Source organism: Triplophysa dalaica, chromosome 9 (genome assembly GCF_015846415.1).
Source record: "Triplophysa dalaica isolate WHDGS20190420 chromosome 9, ASM1584641v1, whole genome shotgun sequence".
NCBI lineage: Eukaryota > Metazoa > Chordata > Actinopteri > Cypriniformes > Nemacheilidae > Triplophysa > Triplophysa dalaica.
The window spans coordinates 6,098,540-6,117,227 of NC_079550.1; the positions used below are offsets into that span (position 1 = coordinate 6,098,540).

Sequence of the window (18,688 nt, forward strand, 5' to 3'; positions counted from 1 at the left end):
ATTGAGAGGAAATTCAAACTTTTGCTTATGTGTCAGATATTTCTCTCTTGAAAAGACCTAATCTAAATGCTTCCATTAAGATTTTTAAAGAGATCTCAACAATGTCACAAACTGAGCTCAGTTGTGCAAAATCTGCAATCAAAGGTTGTTTTTATTGATGAAACAATTTCTCATCAAATATGAAGAACCTTTGAGTAACCTTTGAGCTATAACATTTTCATTTTAGAATCTCATGCCCATTGGTCGATTCAGAGGCTGACAGGTCTGACTGCTCAAACTAACAAACTGAGCAGTGCCAGAGAGTCGCCGTGTTTACACTGTTCACCTACTAATGGTTTTGTGTATTACAATACACTGATGGACAAGAAACAATGTAAAACACGCAGGTCTCATATGTTTGACTTGTTTGTATTTTTGTTGTCCATTTTGCACTCCGAGTTGCCAGTCACCTGTTCCAGATACGTCTGCTCAACCACACCATTTCTCGTACGAATAGTTAGCATGACAGCGGCAATGTTTTTTCCCCTCATTCACCACTGGCTGCTAGGGCAAACGCTGTTTGACTGCGACTGATGGCGGAGGTGATTGAAGATGAAAGCCACCCCTGCTCATTCGTTTCGTCACGTTTTGTCACCAGAATGCTGCCATGGAGATGACATTAAAAAGATGGATGACATGAGCCTTATTTCACCGTCTCTGCATTGCATCTGCATGTGTTCCATCATTCCATGCAGCGAGGCGAGATCCAATCACAGGGCACCCTATTGTCAACTTGTCAGAGAGCTGGAGAAAATCATTCGGCCGTTCAAGGGCCATGTGCGTTGACCCGTTGCGAGTTGTTCCCCCGCTGTCATGTTTGTTTACCTAAATGATGTTGCTCAATGCATCCTAGCTGTGTGAGGTTTTTATTTTCTTATCTCTTAATTTCTTGTCTTTGGTTTACCCATGTAAAAATACCCATGTGTGGTCCCTCTTAAAATGTTATTTTTACTGCATCATTTTCAAGTCATTAAGTGCCATTTTCAGGATCGTCACATCCATATTTCTCATGAATGGACACAAGAAAATTCTATTAAAGTAACTATTTATTGTTCTCGGAAGAGGTATCACTTCTCTATTTGTTGGGTTTTATTGGTTCTGGTTTGTGCATTTTAATTCACAGAAATCTTTTTCATGTCTCATTTTTGACACATTCATAACGCATTTCTATTTCCCTTTTTTTTTATAGAAAACTTGTGCATAACTGATATTTTTCTTATGGTTAAATTCTATCATCAACTGTTTAGTTAAATATAGACAGATGGGTCAGTATACTACTAACAAATACATTCTCTGAGCGGATATGTCACATCCAAAATGCACAATGCAAAAAATCTGCATTCCGAGAAGTTTTGAGATAAAAAGCCTTACAACTTTGCATTCCATTTAAAAAAAGTGTAGATAAAAGTCTCCAAATGTACACAATGCAACGCAAAAACATTGTTGTCACAGAATAATATGTTTATTCATAAAGTTCAACTCGATTTTGACAAAAATGTCAGATAGCACCTTATAATTCTAACGATATGTCTCATAATTGTGATTTTTGTAAACTATCCTCTTATTCATCTTCGGTAAACAAATTGTTTCACAGTGCAACTCATAAATGTTCTTCCCATGTTTTCCACAGAGAACGGCACATTTAATTCAAGTAGTGAGGCAGAGAGGAAAACGCAATCATACTACCTTTCCTGTCTGAATGAACAGCGAATAGAAGAGCTCGGAGCCCAACCGCTCATCGACTTGATTGCAAAGGTGAGTGTTTAGCAGCGCCCCCTCTGGTGTGGAGAATTAGTGGTATTGTGGTTGATTGTTGAGCCAAAAATCGTATTTTCACATAAAATGTTGGAAACACAGCTCATATATAGATATAAGTAAGAGGGAATTGTAAAAAATGAAACCGTTTGTTTAGAAAAATGCCTATAGTAACACCCAAAATGCCATGTATGAGCTATTAGCTGTGAAAGTTGATATTTATCCATTTATTAATGAGACACACTGAACGCAAATATGTGGGACGACCATGGAATTAATTTGAAGTCTTTTGGAGTTGTATCGATTGGTTTGCCGTGCGTCTCCAAAAAATAGATCTCATTGCCTTTATTAGCAGAACAACTTCATCGTCTGAAAATCAGTAAGCCCTGAAATAATGAAGGTGTAGACACCGTGATGCACTCGCGTCTGACTGAATCAGCCATTTTAAATAAGACATCTCTAAAACTATCCCTCGACACAGACTCCCGAAAATGAATCCATCTCGGCAGACACAAAGCAGCGATGTCAAATAGCACTTCATCTTGCTCATTAAAGGCCCTCCCCACACACATGCAGCTGTCCGCTGGAGGGTTCAAAAGAAATATGATAGGAAAAAACGGAGGTAGAAAAGAACAGACGGTTTGTCACGATCTACCATTTGAGCAGACTTGTGACAAGTGTCTTCCCTTCTCTTCATCTTTTGCTCTTTCTCGCATCTCTTGTCATTGACATAGTGATTGAGCGAATAACATTAGAAGCCTCAAAGTGTCGAGAGATCCGAGAATAGTTTTATTCTCTGAGGTGAGATGGATTTAATTGGCTTTGATATTTGATGTCCCTTTCGCTCCGAGAGCAAACTATCTCAGGTGATCTGATCACATGTGGTCAGGTAGGACCCTAATGTCATTACAAAATTCTAAACAGCAATACAATTTATTTACTTAATATGTTGTCGATGCTGATGGTCAAGTGGGCAGTAAATATGTCATCCAAAGGACTTCTGGTGATCCAAGTTTGATTCTCGTTTCATGATCCTGTTCTCCTCTCACCACCTTGTACCATTTTACTTTCTTATTGTTTTCAGGACAAGTGGTTGTTAGGAAGTTAGAAAACGTATATAATTATTTTTGTATAGTATATCTATTGTTATTCCTGTAGTTTATTCGATAGAGCATTGCGAAGGTTATAGGTTGTCCAATACTCCGATGTTATTACCTGGTGTAAAGGACCAGGCTCAGGGTTAAGAATCCAGGTCAAGAACCTCAATCATGTTGCTGGAAAGGGATTCAATTTCTATTCTTGTGCGTGTGTGTGCAGACTGGGGGCTGGAATATCACCGAAGCCTGGGATAAAGATAACTTTATGGATGTTTTAAAGACAGTCTCTGGACCGTACAGAGCTCAGCCCTTCTTCACTGTGGGTGTCAGCGTGGACCCAAAAAACTCCAACAGCAATGTCATTCAGGTACATAGTTTATGGTTGAAGATATTTTCTCTTAAATTATATGTAATATGTTTACCACTTGTATGACTAGATTTAACACAGATGTATGTTTACCTGTGTTTCTCAGGTTGACCAGTCAGGGCTTTTCCTGCCATCTCGAGATTATTACCTCAATAAAACAAATGAGAAGGTAACATCTGGCAGCTGATTTTACAACTCAATTCTTTGTGTTCTAAGTACCGAAAATCTGGATAGCGTTCAGGTTGAGAGAATGTAGGCAGATGGGATGAAAATCATAAAATTTATGAAACATCATTCCAGCCGGGCGGTCAACACAGGACACTCTAAAGCACTTTAGCACAAGCCTGTCAAATGTCCACGTGAATGTTTATATTACCTCTCAAAAAGAAGAAAAACAAAGATTTGTGAACAGACTGAACACCCGTTGCAGTATTTCAATCAATAAAAACAGAAAAGTTCCACTTGTAATTTTAAAGGGATAGTTCACCAAAAAATTCCCAAAGTCATCGTTTACTCTTCCTTAGGTTGTTTCAAACATATATAAATTATTTTATGTATAACGCAAAAGAAGATGTCTAAAAGATTATGGGAAACGAAACAATTCTGGGGCACCATCGACAATAGTAGATGTTTCCTGTTATGGTAGTCAATTGTCAGGATCGGGGAAGGACAGAACTCAGACGCAGGCAGTAGCTTTCCTGTAGCTCAGTGGTAAGAGCATTGCGTTAACCACGCAAGGTTGTGGGTTCGATCCCAGGGGATTGCACATACCTATGTAAAATGTATAGGATAAAACAATGTAAGTCACTTTGGATAAAAGCATCTGCCAAATGCCCAAATGTAAATGTAGGTGCGGGAGAAACAATGAATTATTTAACAAACACAAATCAAAAACCCACGAGGGGGTAAAATAACACTGACAGCAAAATAATAGATCACAGACACTACAGGAACCAAACACTGGACTGGACTAAACTAATATAACACTTGACACTTACTGACTGGACTGGACTAGACCAGACTAGACTTTGACACGACTTAAGGAACAGGAAGAAGATATAATGGCTTGGAAACAGGCTAGCAATACAAGGTAATACAAAACAAGCGAGCATAGGACAGAAAATACAAGGGCATTAAATAAGGAACTAAATTAAGCAGGGAACAGATAATTAATTGAGGTAACAAGAGGGCAGGGCGGGTACATAGACGAGGCCAGAGAGAACTCGCATCACTTGAAGAAATGATATGGTTACAAACATTCTTCCAAATATATTTTCTTGTGTATTTTCGAGTAAGTGAGTAAATGATGACAGAATTTTTATTTTTGGGTGAACTATCTTTTTCCTTACACTGATGCCAGGATGAAAGCACATATTTTTTTATCTTTATGGAACAATAATACTGCTGTTTGGGATGTTACAATTTTGCTAGCTAGCGTAACTTGTGCTACTAAAGACGATGTCTAAATGTAAAACCTTAACTCATTCGGTTCCCCTGTGTTGGAATGAACAGCCAGCCTCCACTCGAACTGCAGCATCATTCAAAACTTTCAAAAACAGCTCAAAACATATCTGTTCTGCATTTATTTGACTTACCAATGTCTAACTGTGTTTTATGTCTAGTAAAAAAATCTTTCATGTCGGTCATTCTTTCCCTTGCTTGCTTCAGCTGTAATCCTCCTTGTAACATGGCATTGTATACTGTTTAGCGTGTTGACAAAACGTGATATGGTCTTCTACATGTAAGTCACTTTGGATAAATGATTGGAACAATGATTGGAACAATGATTATAAAAATAAACGTCCTGTTTACAAAAGCTGACAAAATAAACGTCAAGTAATTGTGCTTTTTAAATGTAAAACACTTTATTTGGAGCAAATATTGATCTTCTTATCTGCGGGGGCATATATCATTTTTTGCCCTTTCTAGAATGATAATGCAAATGCCGCCTCCTCCAATCCCATTCTGTAATAAATGTCACTTTACCTGATTCTAAGAGAAAGTAACTCAGACAAGCAAACCTGAAAGCATGATGACTTACCTTCAGATCTTCACTTAAATAGATATGACCATACTCCAAAATACCAGTATTTGTTCTTTTTTATTTTCAATCTGTCTCGTTTTCTTGAGAAAGTGGAAACACATCTTTATATTAAAATGGAAAGGGTATTTTTTGCTTTCATTCATGCTTCACGCTGGTCTGACCGACACAAACAACTGGGTGTTTTAAAATAAGGAGTTCTTTGGTGTGAAACTGCAGAAAATTGCACTCATGGAGAATTTGTTGATTGACTTTTGCATGTTTCTGTTATGTTATGAGTTAATATCATGGTGTTTATGTCACTGTGTTTAGGTGATGAAGGCTTATCTGGACTATATGGTGGAGTTGGCTTTGTTACTGGGAGGAGACAAGAATTCCTCTCGGGGTCAAATGCAGCAGATTTTGGACTTTGAGACTGCGCTGGCCAACATCACTGTGCCTCAGGATGAGCGGCGAGATGAGGAGAAGATCTACCACAAGATCACAATAGCTGAGCTGCAGGTATGAGTGTGTTATGTCTGAGGGCGAGATGAGGGTTTAATGGGAGTCTTAAAGTCTTAAAGGCTTATGGTAGTAGTGTACTAAACAGGTGAAAGTGTTTTTGAAAAAAATAGTTTTAGGGATAATTAATTGTATCATTAAATCAGTTTAATGAGTGAGGGTTTCAGCACGTATTGCTTATTATATGTGTTTGCTGTGAACATGCTTGTGTGAGATATGAGGAGAGCGAGTTCATGAATAATGCAGAACTCTGGAGAGCCACTGTGTGTGTGTGACAAGAATACAGAATTGTTATTTTCTTTTTCTTTCTTTCTTTCCTTCCTTCCTTCCTTCTTTCCTTCTTTATTCCTTCTTTCTTTCTCTCTTTCTATCCTTTCTTCCTTCCCTTTCTTTCTCCCATTCTTTCTTTCTTTTTTTTTCATTCTTTCCTTCCTTCCATCCTTCCTTCTTTCTTTTTTCATTCTTTCCTTCCTTCCATCCTTCCTTCTTTCTTTCTTTCTCTCTCCCTTTCTTTCTTTCTTTCTTTTTTTCTTTCTCTCTTTGTTTCTTTCCTTCCTTCCTTCCCTTCCTTCTTTCTTTTTTTCTTCCTTTCTTCCCTTCTTTCTTTCTTTCTTTCTTTCTCTCTTTCTTTCCTTTCTTCCTTCCCTTTCTTCTTTCTTTCTTTATTTCCTTCCATCCTTCCTTCTTTCTTTCTTTCTCTCTCTCTCTCTCTCTCTCTCTCTTATTCTCTTTCTCTCTCTCTCTCTCTCTTTCTTTACTTTCTTCCTTCCCTTCCTTCCCTTCTTTCTTTCTTTCTTTCTTTCTTTTTTTAATAGAATACAGCAGGACATTTTCTACTTGTTTCTCTTTGAATCTAATATTCTTTCTTCGGCTTTAATTATTAAGATTTTTTTATTTCTGCACCTGCATTCAGGAGACTTTTGTTTTTTGAAGGCTCCTGCGATTTCCGTGGCAACAGTTGCTGAGCAACTGTACAGTGAGGTATAGGGGGTGGAGGGGTGGGCATAACGGTTCATCACCTACTGGTTAAAATATGCCTGATATCAAATGTCTGCTCTCTCTTAAAGGTCATTATTTGCTATAGCAGTTTAATATATGTTTATGCATGTTTTATAAATATGAGGTTTTGTGTTCAAAACCTCATATTTATAAAGCTCAGTGACATGTGTACGTTCTCTGATAAGCAAACACTACACTAGCGGCTCTTCCTCTTCTCTATGGAAGACCTCTGAATAGTGACATCATGTACCTGGGAAGTAGAGAGTTCTCTGCAGTCCTTGAAAAGCGAATTCTGTTAAAGACAATATCTCACTTCGCACTAAACTTTGAGCTTTATCATTTTGCAGGTATTGTTTATGCTCTAACAGCAACATTACACAATAACTAAAGATTGAAAATTAAGATCGTCTAGAACGTGGCCTTTAAATGACCCCAAGAGACCTTTAAAAGTTGGCAGGAACGGTTGAGCTTTATTCTGATTTGTGCAATCAAACGGCAAAAAACAACATAACATATTTCATTTGCATGTGATTTGACAGATGTCACAGCATAATGAACAGGTTAGATGTTAAAATGTAAGGTGTTTTTTGTGAGTAAGCTGCGGACTATGCACTGAAACTTTATTCCACAGTCTTTATCTGGAAGGCTGATACATTATATATTCATATCATTTCCTTCTCTGGCAGCCGAAGAGCTCAAAGATGTGACGCCTGTGAGAATTCTTCCATTTCAGCTTTCTACTCTTCACAAGACCTTTTACCCAAACACTGCAGGGTGCAATTTCACTAGCGGCAACAAATATTGCAAACAGTTGACATCGTCTTGCATTGTTCAATTCTTAACTGACTCCATAATTTGAGAAAAACATGTTCCCTAAAAACTTTCAAAAATGTTGCGTTGGTAATCAGTATACAAATGCTGAAAAAGTATTGTGTGCATCAGATAGTTAGTAAATGTGGGCAAACCCGATCTGATGTCTGTCAGCCTAAAGTAATGCCATATTAGGTTTTGTTGTATCTCAGCTCTTATCATCCAAGCATGTGTGAGTCACTAAAATATTGTTAAGTGTTCTTTTTTAGCATCAAAACACTTTGGTAACACTTTAGTATAGGGTCCAATTCTCTCTATTAACTAGCTGCTTATTAGATGCCTATTTTCAGCATATTGGCTTCTTATTAGTACTTATGTAGCACATTTTCAACATGACCATATTCTACTTCCCTTATCCTACCTAAACCTAACAACTACCTTGCTAACTATTATTAAGCAACAAATTAGTAGTTTACTGTATTAATACCGAGAATTGGACCTTAAAATAAAGGGTGACCAAGTTTTTGCTCTTTGAGTTTATTAAAAAATTATCCCAGCTCAACCATAACCTCATAAAACTAAAGATCCATTTTATACAGCTAATTTGTTTTCTTCCTACAGAGAAAGATGTGAATGAGTGGCTTTTAACTGTCTGTTTATGATGGAGGTTGTTGCTGTATGACTCCCAAGGGCACATCGGCTAAAACTGCATCTGGGTTTGAGGAATGCAAATATGCAGGTTTTTGGGTCTATCCTGCTGCTTGTTTACGAGAGCGCGGATCTGAACATGCAGTGGCTCATAGAGATTGTTATGCTTGCAACAAGACAAAGAAAAGTGTTTGCATGACCATGGAAAGAACTACTCTGTGTATGTTCAAATTGTGACATATTTTGTGCCTCGCCTGGTATATCTTTGTGTAGACCCTCTGTATATGAAATGCCTTTAAAAATTTACAGATGTATGTATTTTGCTGCTGCGCAATGGCAGATGCTGGTTTTATTCCTCTCTTGATTTTCATAAATTCCCAGAAGGGTTCTGCATCACTTAAAATCTGATATCAAATTTTCGCTCATTTTTCGCTTTTTCTAATTGTAAGTTTACTTCATGATTTTAAGCCTACATTAAATGTTAAGATCATGCAAAAATAACAATCCTTTAGCATCATTTATTCATCCTCATGTCATTGAGAACGTGTATATGAATCTTCTGTGGAACACAAAAGAAGATACTTTGAGAAATGTCTCAGTTGTGGGAGTCAATGGGGTCCAACGTTTGTTTGGTTACAAACATTTTTCAAAAAATCTTCTTCTGTGTTGTGCAGAAGAAAGAAAGTCATACATGTTTAGAATGACATAACGGTGAGTAAATGATGTAAGGATTTCCATTTTGGGATGAACTATCCCTATAAATCCAATCTTTTTAATGGTAAATCAGAATGAAACACATTGACGAATGAGGTTGTTGACATTGACGTTGTGTTGTTTTGGTCACAGGGCTTGGCTCCGGCCGTTGATTGGCTGGATTATATGAACTCCGCCCTCTCGCCGCTGGAGTTAAATGAGACTGAGCCCGTGGTGGTCTACGCTAAGGAATACCTGCAACAGGTTTCAGAGCTCATCAACAAAACCGAGCGCAGGTACATCTGTCTCTATAGTAACAACCAATCAGAGTTCAGGCAGAGGACGTCCCTCTGCGTGTTTAGCTTGTGGGTCAGAACATTCAGTTCTATTACCTCTTATTTGTTTCTCTATTAATACGTCTTCCCTCTTAAAACTTCTGTAGTGCTCGCTCTCATAATAAATAAATGAACACACACAAGAAGATTGTCGTTTCTGACACTTTCTCCATTTTCAGTCTTTTGAATAATTACATGATCTGGAACCTGGTACAGAAAGCAGCATCCAGTCTTGACCAGCGCTTTGAGGATGCTCAGGATAAGCTACTAGAGAGCCTCTATGGCACCAAGAAGGTATGTGTGTGAATTTCAGGAATAGGAACTGATTTACTCACCCTCGAGTTGTTTCAAATCTGTATAAATGTATATGTTGTGATGAACAACACAGAGAAATGTGTTTGGAAGAATGCTCGTAACCAAGGAGTTCTTGGCCACCATTGACTACCATATTAGGAAAAATGACAATGCTAGTCAATAGTGCCCCAGAACTGTTTGCTTTCCTACATTCTTCAAAATATCTTCTTTTGTCTTCATCAAAATAAAGAAATCTATACAGATTTGGAACAACTTGAGTGTGAGTAAATGAAGACACACTGTTTATTTTAGGATGAACTGTCCCTTTAAAACTGAAATTTCTGTCACCATTGACTCACCCGATAATGTTGCTCAAAACAAAAATGATGTTTACAGAATATAGGTGCATTTGAAACATTTATGACAACTTTATGACTGCATGTTTTTGGTTGTTATGTCTTGTCTGGTTATGTATAATATGTTTTATGTCCAGTCTTGTACTCCACGCTGGCAGACGTGCATTGGAAACACAGACGACACTCTTGGGTTTGCATTGGGTGCTCTTTTCGTCAAAGCCACCTTCGACAAGGAAAGCAAAGAAATTGTGAGTGAATCACATTTCTAAAAACCTAAACAAAGTTTTCAACTCATCTGACATATACTGAAGATTGTTGTGTAGAGAATTTCATGATATGAGTTTGCCCCCATGTGGCGGCAGTGCGTAATGAGCGCCACCTCATCCTGTCTTTCTAAACACAGGCGGAGGAGATGATCAATGAAATCCGCACAGCTTTCAAAGAAGCTTTGGATGACTTGAACTGGATGGATGAACAGACCCGACAGGCTGCCAAAGACAAGGTTAGAGCGGATGAGAGCGTTTCTGACAGCCGCATGACAGGATAAGCAAAACTTTGGGATTTGTCTGAGATTCAATCTGGCGAAAACAGCTTAACTGTTAACGTGTTTTTTGCCAAGAAATGCAGGATAAAGTGTCTTTTCTGACTCTAGGCAGATGCCATATACGACATGATCGGATTTCCAGACTTCATTCTGGACCCCAAAGAGCTTGATGACGTGTATGATGGGGTGAGGAGACAAATGCAGAGTGCTACTTTCTTCTGTTTTATTATTCAGTGCCTTAACTTAACTAAAATTATTTTTGCCTGAGGTCCATTTGCGTCAAAAAAAGACTATTTTACACCTTCTTTCTGACGCAGAAAAAGGTGGCTAGTGCATAATCCTCCCATTTTCGGGATCATTAAAAAAGAATAATTCAGCCGTTATTATTTGTTCTTTTTTTTATTAATATTAGCAACTATCCTACATATTATATACATCAGCAGATTAAGAAAAATCTGATTTTTCCTGTTTAAATGTAAAAAAAGTCTTAACAGTGAAGTTGTGCTTTCAACAGTAGAGATTTATATTGTTAGAATGAAACCAGATAAAAAAATTAAAGCATTTCTTTAATTATGATATTTTATCCATACTTGAATTATTTGATATTTAAAACTAACATTAAATTATTGAATCCATTAATATTTAAAATGTTTGAGCTTATGCACAGTGTGATGCGTTTTGCCTGTAGTATGAGGTCATGGAGGACAACTTCTTCCAGAACACGATCAACTTTTACAACTTCTCAGCGCGAGTGATGGCCGACCAGCTCCGCAAGCAACCAAACAAAGACCAGTGAGTCCAAGTGTGTGTGTGTGTGTGTGTGTGCGCGCGTGTTATACAGAAGATTTTATTATTTTATATATATAGTATAAGATGTCTGCCAACAAATGACGACAGAGTCTTTTCTTCTGTAGATGGAGTATGACCCCGCCCACAGTGAACGCATACTACATGCCAACCAAGAACGGGATTGTGTTTCCCGCAGGAATCTTACAGGCTCCATTCTACGCCCAAGATCACCCCAAGTGAGCAGTCCTGCCTGAATTAGCTAGCTTGCCTAAAACGTGTATCTTTGTTGCATTGTTGACAAGTGTGTTAAAGCTGATCATGGATGTTTGTGTATGTTTCACAGAGCTCTGAACTTCGGTGGCATTGGTGTGGTCATGGGTCATGAGTTAACACACGCATTTGATGATCAAGGTCAGCACGCACACAAACACAGACTAGCAAGATTTGTTTGTGAATTGTTTTTCCGAAAGAGATCTTTCTGTACATTTTTTAATTTTTCACTGTTCATTGAATGCACATTATTAGAAAATTGATGATATAAAGTAAAGTTTTGGACCAGACTAATTATAGTTTTGTTGTCAGTGTTTGTTGTAGTTTTATTCATATTTTATAACAGTTTTTGTTTTTCTGTTTTTAGTTTCCAGGTTAATTTGGATTTTTTTTGCGTGGATCATATATTTGGTCAAATTAGTTGCTGTTTATATTTGCATTTAATTATATCTTTAATTTATTTTTATATTTATTTAAAAAAAAAATCTCAACAAAATTTTGAAATGGTGCCTCACCAATTAGTTTTAACGTGTTTAAAATTATATGTATGCTGATATTTTTTTTCTTTTCAATCAACAGATTTTTTTCAATACTTTTTGAGTAACATATGATAACTTTAATATATGTTATATATAAAATAATAAAACATAAAATTAAAATTAAACAGACATGTTTATTCAAATTAAACAGAATTAAAACAGAAAAAAATGTAGTTTTAGTAAACTATATGAATTATATATTAAATAATAGAATATAAATAATGTTAACTGAAATTAGACAGAAATTATTTAATAGTTGTATTAAACTAATAATCTTTTTCTGGACGAACCACCTTTAACAGGTAGAGAGTATGACAAAGATGGAAACCTTCGACCATGGTGGCAGAACTCATCAGTCGACGCGTTTAAGAACCGCACTGAATGTATGGTGGATCAGTACAATCAGTACACCATCAATGGAGAGCATATTAATGGAAAACAGACACTGGGAGAAAACATAGCTGACAATGGAGGCTTGAAAGCTGCTTATCATGTAAGTTACTTCTGTTTAAACACAACATGCTGTATCATTACTTCATATACAGTAGCTGAATCATGCACACTGGAGAACTACATACTCTTTGACAGTCATGGTGGCCAACGTAAGGTTCGATCTCTGCATATGCATGAAAATATTCAAAATGATGTCAAGTTTATTATTATTTTCTGATAAGGCAGGGGTGTGCAGTCCCGCATGAACCGCATGTGGAGTATACTTCAGACCTTAATAAAATACATCTGATTTAGCAAATCAATGATTAAATTCGAAAAATTAAGGGACAATTTTTAGGTTTTCTGAATTTGCTATTTATTGCTATGTGTTAAGGTAAAATCATATTTTTTGTTTTATTCTGTAAACATGATTTCAACAAATTTCAAATAAGAATAATGTATCCTTTTGCATTTATTTTTAAGAAATGAAAACTGGAGAAACAGGTGAAAATAACAGAAAAGATGCTCTGTATTTTTTTCATTCTTCAAATACTGCAAAGAAAAACAAGTTCATATTCACTTTTTAAGGTGGGGTTTTTGATTTGGAAAGGTGCTAATTTTAGCCTGCTAGCACTGAAATTATAATTCCACCCTCTATCTGATTCGCCATCCAAAACCACGCCTCCTCCAAACACATGAGTGTATTGTGTAAATCCACGTAACGAATTAGAAACTAAATCCATTAAGTTCTTCTCAAAGCATTACATACCTGTCCAAAAGAAAGAGAGCAAGCATGGTATCGCCTTATAGATCCTTTGCCGGCCGGGGCTGTCTCCATCGTGTAAAAGCTGAACCCATGTAAATTCGAGTTTTTCCTCTTTCGTGATTCAGACGTTTTTTCGTCACTTCTTGTTTATGTGATGACCTTGATTTTTATCGCATTTTTCATGCGTCTTGTCATGCTGTCAGTCTTTCACATTGCTGTTGGAGGACTTCGTCACTCCTGAGCTTTGGCCACAATACATCTAGAAATGCTGTTCTTAGATTAGAGTTGGAGCTAAACTGGCCCTACGGGACAGGATTGTACACTTCTCTTTATAGTTAAAGGTATAAATGACAATATAGCATTTCATTGAAGTAAATAATTAGTTTGATTTTTTTCTTATTTATACAGGCGTATAGATCATGGGTGCAAAAGAACGGAGGAGAGAAAAGACTCCCAGCTGTCAATCTGACCAACGACCAACTCTTCTTTGTGGGTTTTGCACAGGTATTGCCTTGCGCCAGCACAACTCTACTCATACCAAAATAATCTTGCTTTAATCACTGTACGTACAGTATATATCATACAAGCATACATGTTGCAGGCAATTTGATCTAAAGTGACATTGGGCATAAAACTATTCATGCTATTGCACATATAGCAAATTTATTTAATAACAGAAGTTTGTCAATATATTAAGTCATTTAGAAAAGGGGGATCCTTTGTGTGGAATCATTGTAGACCCGGTCACAATGACAAAAATAATCACAATGAATATATTGATACAGAAATTATGTTTTGGTGCATCCTTTATCTATAACAGAGTTTGTTAGCTCATTCAACCACTTAAGCTAAAGTAACACTAGAAAACAAACTTGTCTTTTGAAAGCATTTGTTCTGAGACAAATTCCTTTTTCGTTCTCTTTAGGTGTGGTGCTCAGTCCGAACTCCAGAAAGTGCTCACGAGGGTCTGATGACGGACCCCCACAGTCCACCCAAATACCGTGTGATCGGCACTCTGTCCAATTCTCCCGACTTCGCAGAGCACTTCCAGTGCCCGCTGGGGTCTTCCATGAACTCAGGGCATCGCTGTGAGGTGTGGTAAACCGTTACCCAGAAGACACCAGGGGCCACCAGCTTACTCGCACAGACCAGCCTGGCCAACAAATCTGAATGGACAGTTTTGGCTCTTTCTCAAGCACAGTTTTTTTATTTATGAGCTCAAAGTCATACAAGGAGAAAGCGAGCATCTGCCAATTTTTAGGTTCTTCTGTGTTTTCGGCCGACTGATATCTGTTTTTCCTCTACCGCCACACCACGTTTTATTTATTCCTTTGCGGAAGTTGGGGGACAACTAAGGGGACAATCCGTGCGTCCAGTGCATATGTGTGTTTCCGTCCTTCATTCCGTTTACAACAAGCTTGATTTCTCGCCGTCTGAGATGGAGAACATGAACATTGTGATGCCACTGGGAGTCCCTCATTGTGACCTCACAGGAAATGCGTCGGCTCCACCTGTGATGATGACTTCAAAGGAAGTTCCATAATCTCGTAATGACCTCACAGGAAGTGCTGAACGACAATTGTGCCCCCGACAGGAAGTTCTTTCAAGGATGAAAGTGTGTTTTTCGATTGCTTTTATGAATGACGGGGATAGCCACTGTTTGTTCATCCCACCTGTGTGTGTGGTGTCATGTTTAGATCCAGACAAAGTTGAAATGAAGTGTTCATTTTAAACTGCTTGTTGCCAAAGAACAATTTCGGTTTTGTTCCTTGCGTAGGTGAAAGTGGAAATCCGCACTGCTTTGCCTTCATTAGAATTCTTTTTTTTGTGTTATCACTGTGTTTGTCTTAAATCATGTGAGGGTGAGACTGTGTGATGTTTTTCTGTGTAAATGTGTCTGTAAAGTAAGACGTCTGTTGTCTGCCTTGTGCAGAACTTTGTCAAGTCTACTGAAGTGCTATCATATATTCTGAAAACCACTAAAAGGGTGAATCGCAAGGTGAAATTCACCCCAAAATCAAATGAAACAAAAGGAATTATATTTTGCGTAAAGAAAATTGGACATTTTTGTTGGATCATTAAGACTTTTGCATTGTGACATTATTTTTAAGACAAGTACATTTGTTGTTAGTTTTATTAAGTTTTTTTCTCCTCCAGATTCTTACTTTTTTCATGTTATTTTTATTACATGACTACATATTAAAGGCATATTATTATGACTTTCTGTAATAAAAATGATGCCACAATGCGGGAAAATGTATCCAGTTTAGTCAAAATATAGATAAGACATACTTTTCTTTTTTAAATTATATTGTTAACTGTTTCTTTGATGTTTGCCCTAACAGTTGTACCTTCTGCTAAACGTCCCGGCACCATTAAAAGTGTTTCAGGGTGTTGCATCAAAGATGTATTATTTGAACGTTTCAGGTTAGATTTTTGCTGTATGCAGATTACCCCTCATCATTTTTTGACCCTGAGCGTACAGTATAATGTGATTGAACTGCGGATTAAAGTGTCTGACATCTTGCTTTGTGACAAAGAATCTGGTTAATGTGGATTGCCTGATTTTAACTCCAATTCCATCTAGTTTTTGTTGTTTTTTATTATTATTGTTCGGCATATCTCCCTGAAATTTTACCTTAAGTCTTTTTCTATAGAGGTTTGCATTGATGATGTATTGTACGCCATCAGACTGAATGGCTCAGACTTTGTCATATATTTCTTATAAATTATACATATTTTCTGTGGTGTTAATGTTGTTGGGCTTCGTAAGGAATGCGAGGTAGTGTCAGGTGCCAGGATGATTTAGATTCGGCCTTAATTTTTAAAAGTATAGATGTGTGGAATGAGATCTACAGGACATATGTAGTCTTAAATATACTAGACTTCAAGTTTAAAAGTCAAATGGAAACTTGAAATGTTAAGTACTAGCCAGTACATGCCATGAAGTGTGTTATTTACCTGCTTATTCACGATTTCAATCACAAATACCAAGTTGCATATAAAAACAATACGGGTTCAGACCTGATAAAGTTTCTGTTTGTATTCATTTTACTGGATGAAAGCCATTTTTTAGGTTGTGGCTTGATGGAATGGAGGTATCGGTAATATTCTGACCCTAACACTCAGTGTCCAAGAAGATAAAATCATAGATGTGATTGATTATTTTTCTGAATGTCATTAAATGTGCCACATACAGTACATGGCGTTGATATGGGACAGAGCAGGCTGATAGCGTCCACCCTGTTGCCGTTTGTTGCTGAAGTTGTCCGTTGCCTTGCTTTCTTTTTTTCAATTATGAAGATTGTTGCCTTATTTAATTTATAATGTACATGCACATTTAATCAACTGGTGTTTGTTTTCATGTCTCACTTGTACTGCTGGCATTGATGTTTGAGAGATTACACTGTCCTTGTTGTGTTTTTCTTTTTTTAATGACTGCATTCCCTGATATATTAGTTGACAGGACAAGATGCTCTGCCAGTTGTGTAGTGCAATGTTCCACCTAGACAAATGTCAATCCAATAAACGATATATATTATAAAAAAAGATTATTGTAGTTGAGTTTATGTTATACACGAAATGCATTTTGAATATATTTTTATATATTTTTTAAACATGCAATTGCAGAAATAACAGATACGTGTAAAAGTTTAAGTTCTTTTAACTTAACTTGACACAATATCTTACAAATGCAGTGTTCGGACACTGCAAAATACGTCAGGAGTCAAACATGTCTGTTTAAAGCGAGTTTAACAAAAAGAAATAGTAAGTAAAATGTGCTGCTATAATTCTTGTACAACTTACTAACCAGAATAAAGTAATTCTACTTATTAAATACATTGAGTTTTTGTTAAAATATCAAGTAAATGTTACTGAAAGTAAACAAAAAAATATTACGCTGAACAACATCATGTTGAATTTTAACTTCACGGATTACTTTACTTTAAATATATATTTCATTATGAAATTTGAGACTGGTGGTCTCTTTACTGGCATTAGTACAGTTACTGCTCAATAAGTTAAATAATACACTTCATGACTAATAATGTGCCTCCCTCAGCCTAGGCAAAAGCATCGCTCTTCTGAACAACGGTAACAATTTAAGTCTTTTTTTTACTGAAAAACATTAAAAATGACAGTTAATCTGGAAAACGAATCTCCAATGTAGTCAGATACAAAGCATGCTGTGAACTAGATCAACTGCCAAGGTTGTTATATATACATAAATATAATAAAATTGAGGTTGATTTACTAACAGTAATAATTTGTTCAATTAAAATTACTCGAACAAAATAATTAAAATCTTAACAACCAAAATTGCTAGATTTTTTCCCAATATATTTATTTGTTAAAAACGCTAACATATTTTTTGAAGTATATTTTAATAATTTATTTTCATAAAATCTCCTAAGGTACACAGTATCTCACAGTAGTGAGTACACCCCTTACATTTTGGTAAATATTGTTTTATATCTTTTCATGTGCCAACACTGAAGAAATGATACTTTGCTACAATGTAAAGTAGTGAGTGTACAGCTTGTATAACAGTGTAAATTTGCTGTCCCCTCAAAATAACTCAAAACACAGCCATTAATGTCTAAACCACTGGCAACAAAAGTGAGTTCACCCCTAAGTGAAATTGTCCAAATTGGGCCCAATCAGCCATTTTCCCTCTCCAGTGTCATATGATTCTTCAGTGTTACAAGGTCTCAGGTGTGAATGGGGAGCAGGTGTGTTAAATTTGGTGTTAATGCTCTCACTCTCTCAAACTGGAAGTGGCACCTTATGGCAAAGAACTCCCTGAGGATCCAAAAAAAATAATTCTTGCTCTATATAAAGATGGCCTAGGCTATAATGAGAATGCCAAGACCCTGAAACTGAGATGCAGCACGGTGTCTGGTGGCAACCAGGTAAGGAGTACAAAGACAAGTGCGTCTTGCCTACAGTCAATCATGAAGGTGGGAGTGTCATGGTCTGTGGCTGCATGAGTGCTGCCGGCACTGGGGAGCTACAGTTCATTGAGGGAACCATGAATGCCAACATATAGTGTGAAATACTGAAGCAGAGCATCATCCCCTCCAAGACCACCACTGCCTTGCTTAAGAAGATGGGGGTAAAGGTGATGGACCTAAAACCTGTCTCCAGACCTAAACCCTTTGAGCATCTGTGGGGCATCCTCAAATGGAAGGTGGAGGAGCGCAAGGTCTCTGACATCCACCAGCTCTTTGATGTCATCATACAGGATTGGAAGAGGACTCCAGTGTCAACCTGTGAAGCTCTGGTGAACTCCATGCCCAAGAGGGTTAAAGCAGTGCTGGAAAATAATGGTGGCCACACAAAATATTGAGACTTTGGGCCCAATTTGGACATTTTCACTTAAGGATGTACTCACTTTTGTTGCCAGCGGTTT

The 18,688-nt window shown here is 37.1% G+C and overlaps 1 protein-coding gene across 3 annotated transcripts in view; it reads left to right on the forward strand.

Annotated features, from left to right (window-relative positions):
- The window catches only part of ece2b (endothelin converting enzyme 2b), a 53,066-nt gene extending 36,248 nt beyond the window's left edge, over positions 1-16,818 (forward strand). For all 3 annotated transcript variants that reach the window (XM_056756687.1, XM_056756688.1, XM_056756686.1), the window contains 15 exons: positions 1,670-1,794; positions 3,112-3,258; positions 3,365-3,427; positions 5,612-5,800; positions 9,104-9,246; positions 9,465-9,579; positions 10,073-10,183; positions 10,339-10,437; positions 10,588-10,665; positions 11,168-11,271; positions 11,394-11,504; positions 11,612-11,679; positions 12,380-12,570; positions 13,684-13,779; positions 14,201-16,818. In XM_056756687.1, coding sequence (XP_056612665.1) covers positions 1,670-1,794; positions 3,112-3,258; positions 3,365-3,427; positions 5,612-5,800; positions 9,104-9,246; positions 9,465-9,579; positions 10,073-10,183; positions 10,339-10,437; positions 10,588-10,665; positions 11,168-11,271; positions 11,394-11,504; positions 11,612-11,679; positions 12,380-12,570; positions 13,684-13,779; positions 14,201-14,377 — 1,817 coding nt within the window. In that variant the 3' untranslated portion in view covers positions 14,378-16,818. The remainder of the gene's footprint in view (positions 1-1,669; positions 1,795-3,111; positions 3,259-3,364; positions 3,428-5,611; positions 5,801-9,103; positions 9,247-9,464; positions 9,580-10,072; positions 10,184-10,338; positions 10,438-10,587; positions 10,666-11,167; positions 11,272-11,393; positions 11,505-11,611; positions 11,680-12,379; positions 12,571-13,683; positions 13,780-14,200) is intronic.
- The last annotated feature ends 1,870 nt before the right edge of the window (positions 16,819-18,688 follow it).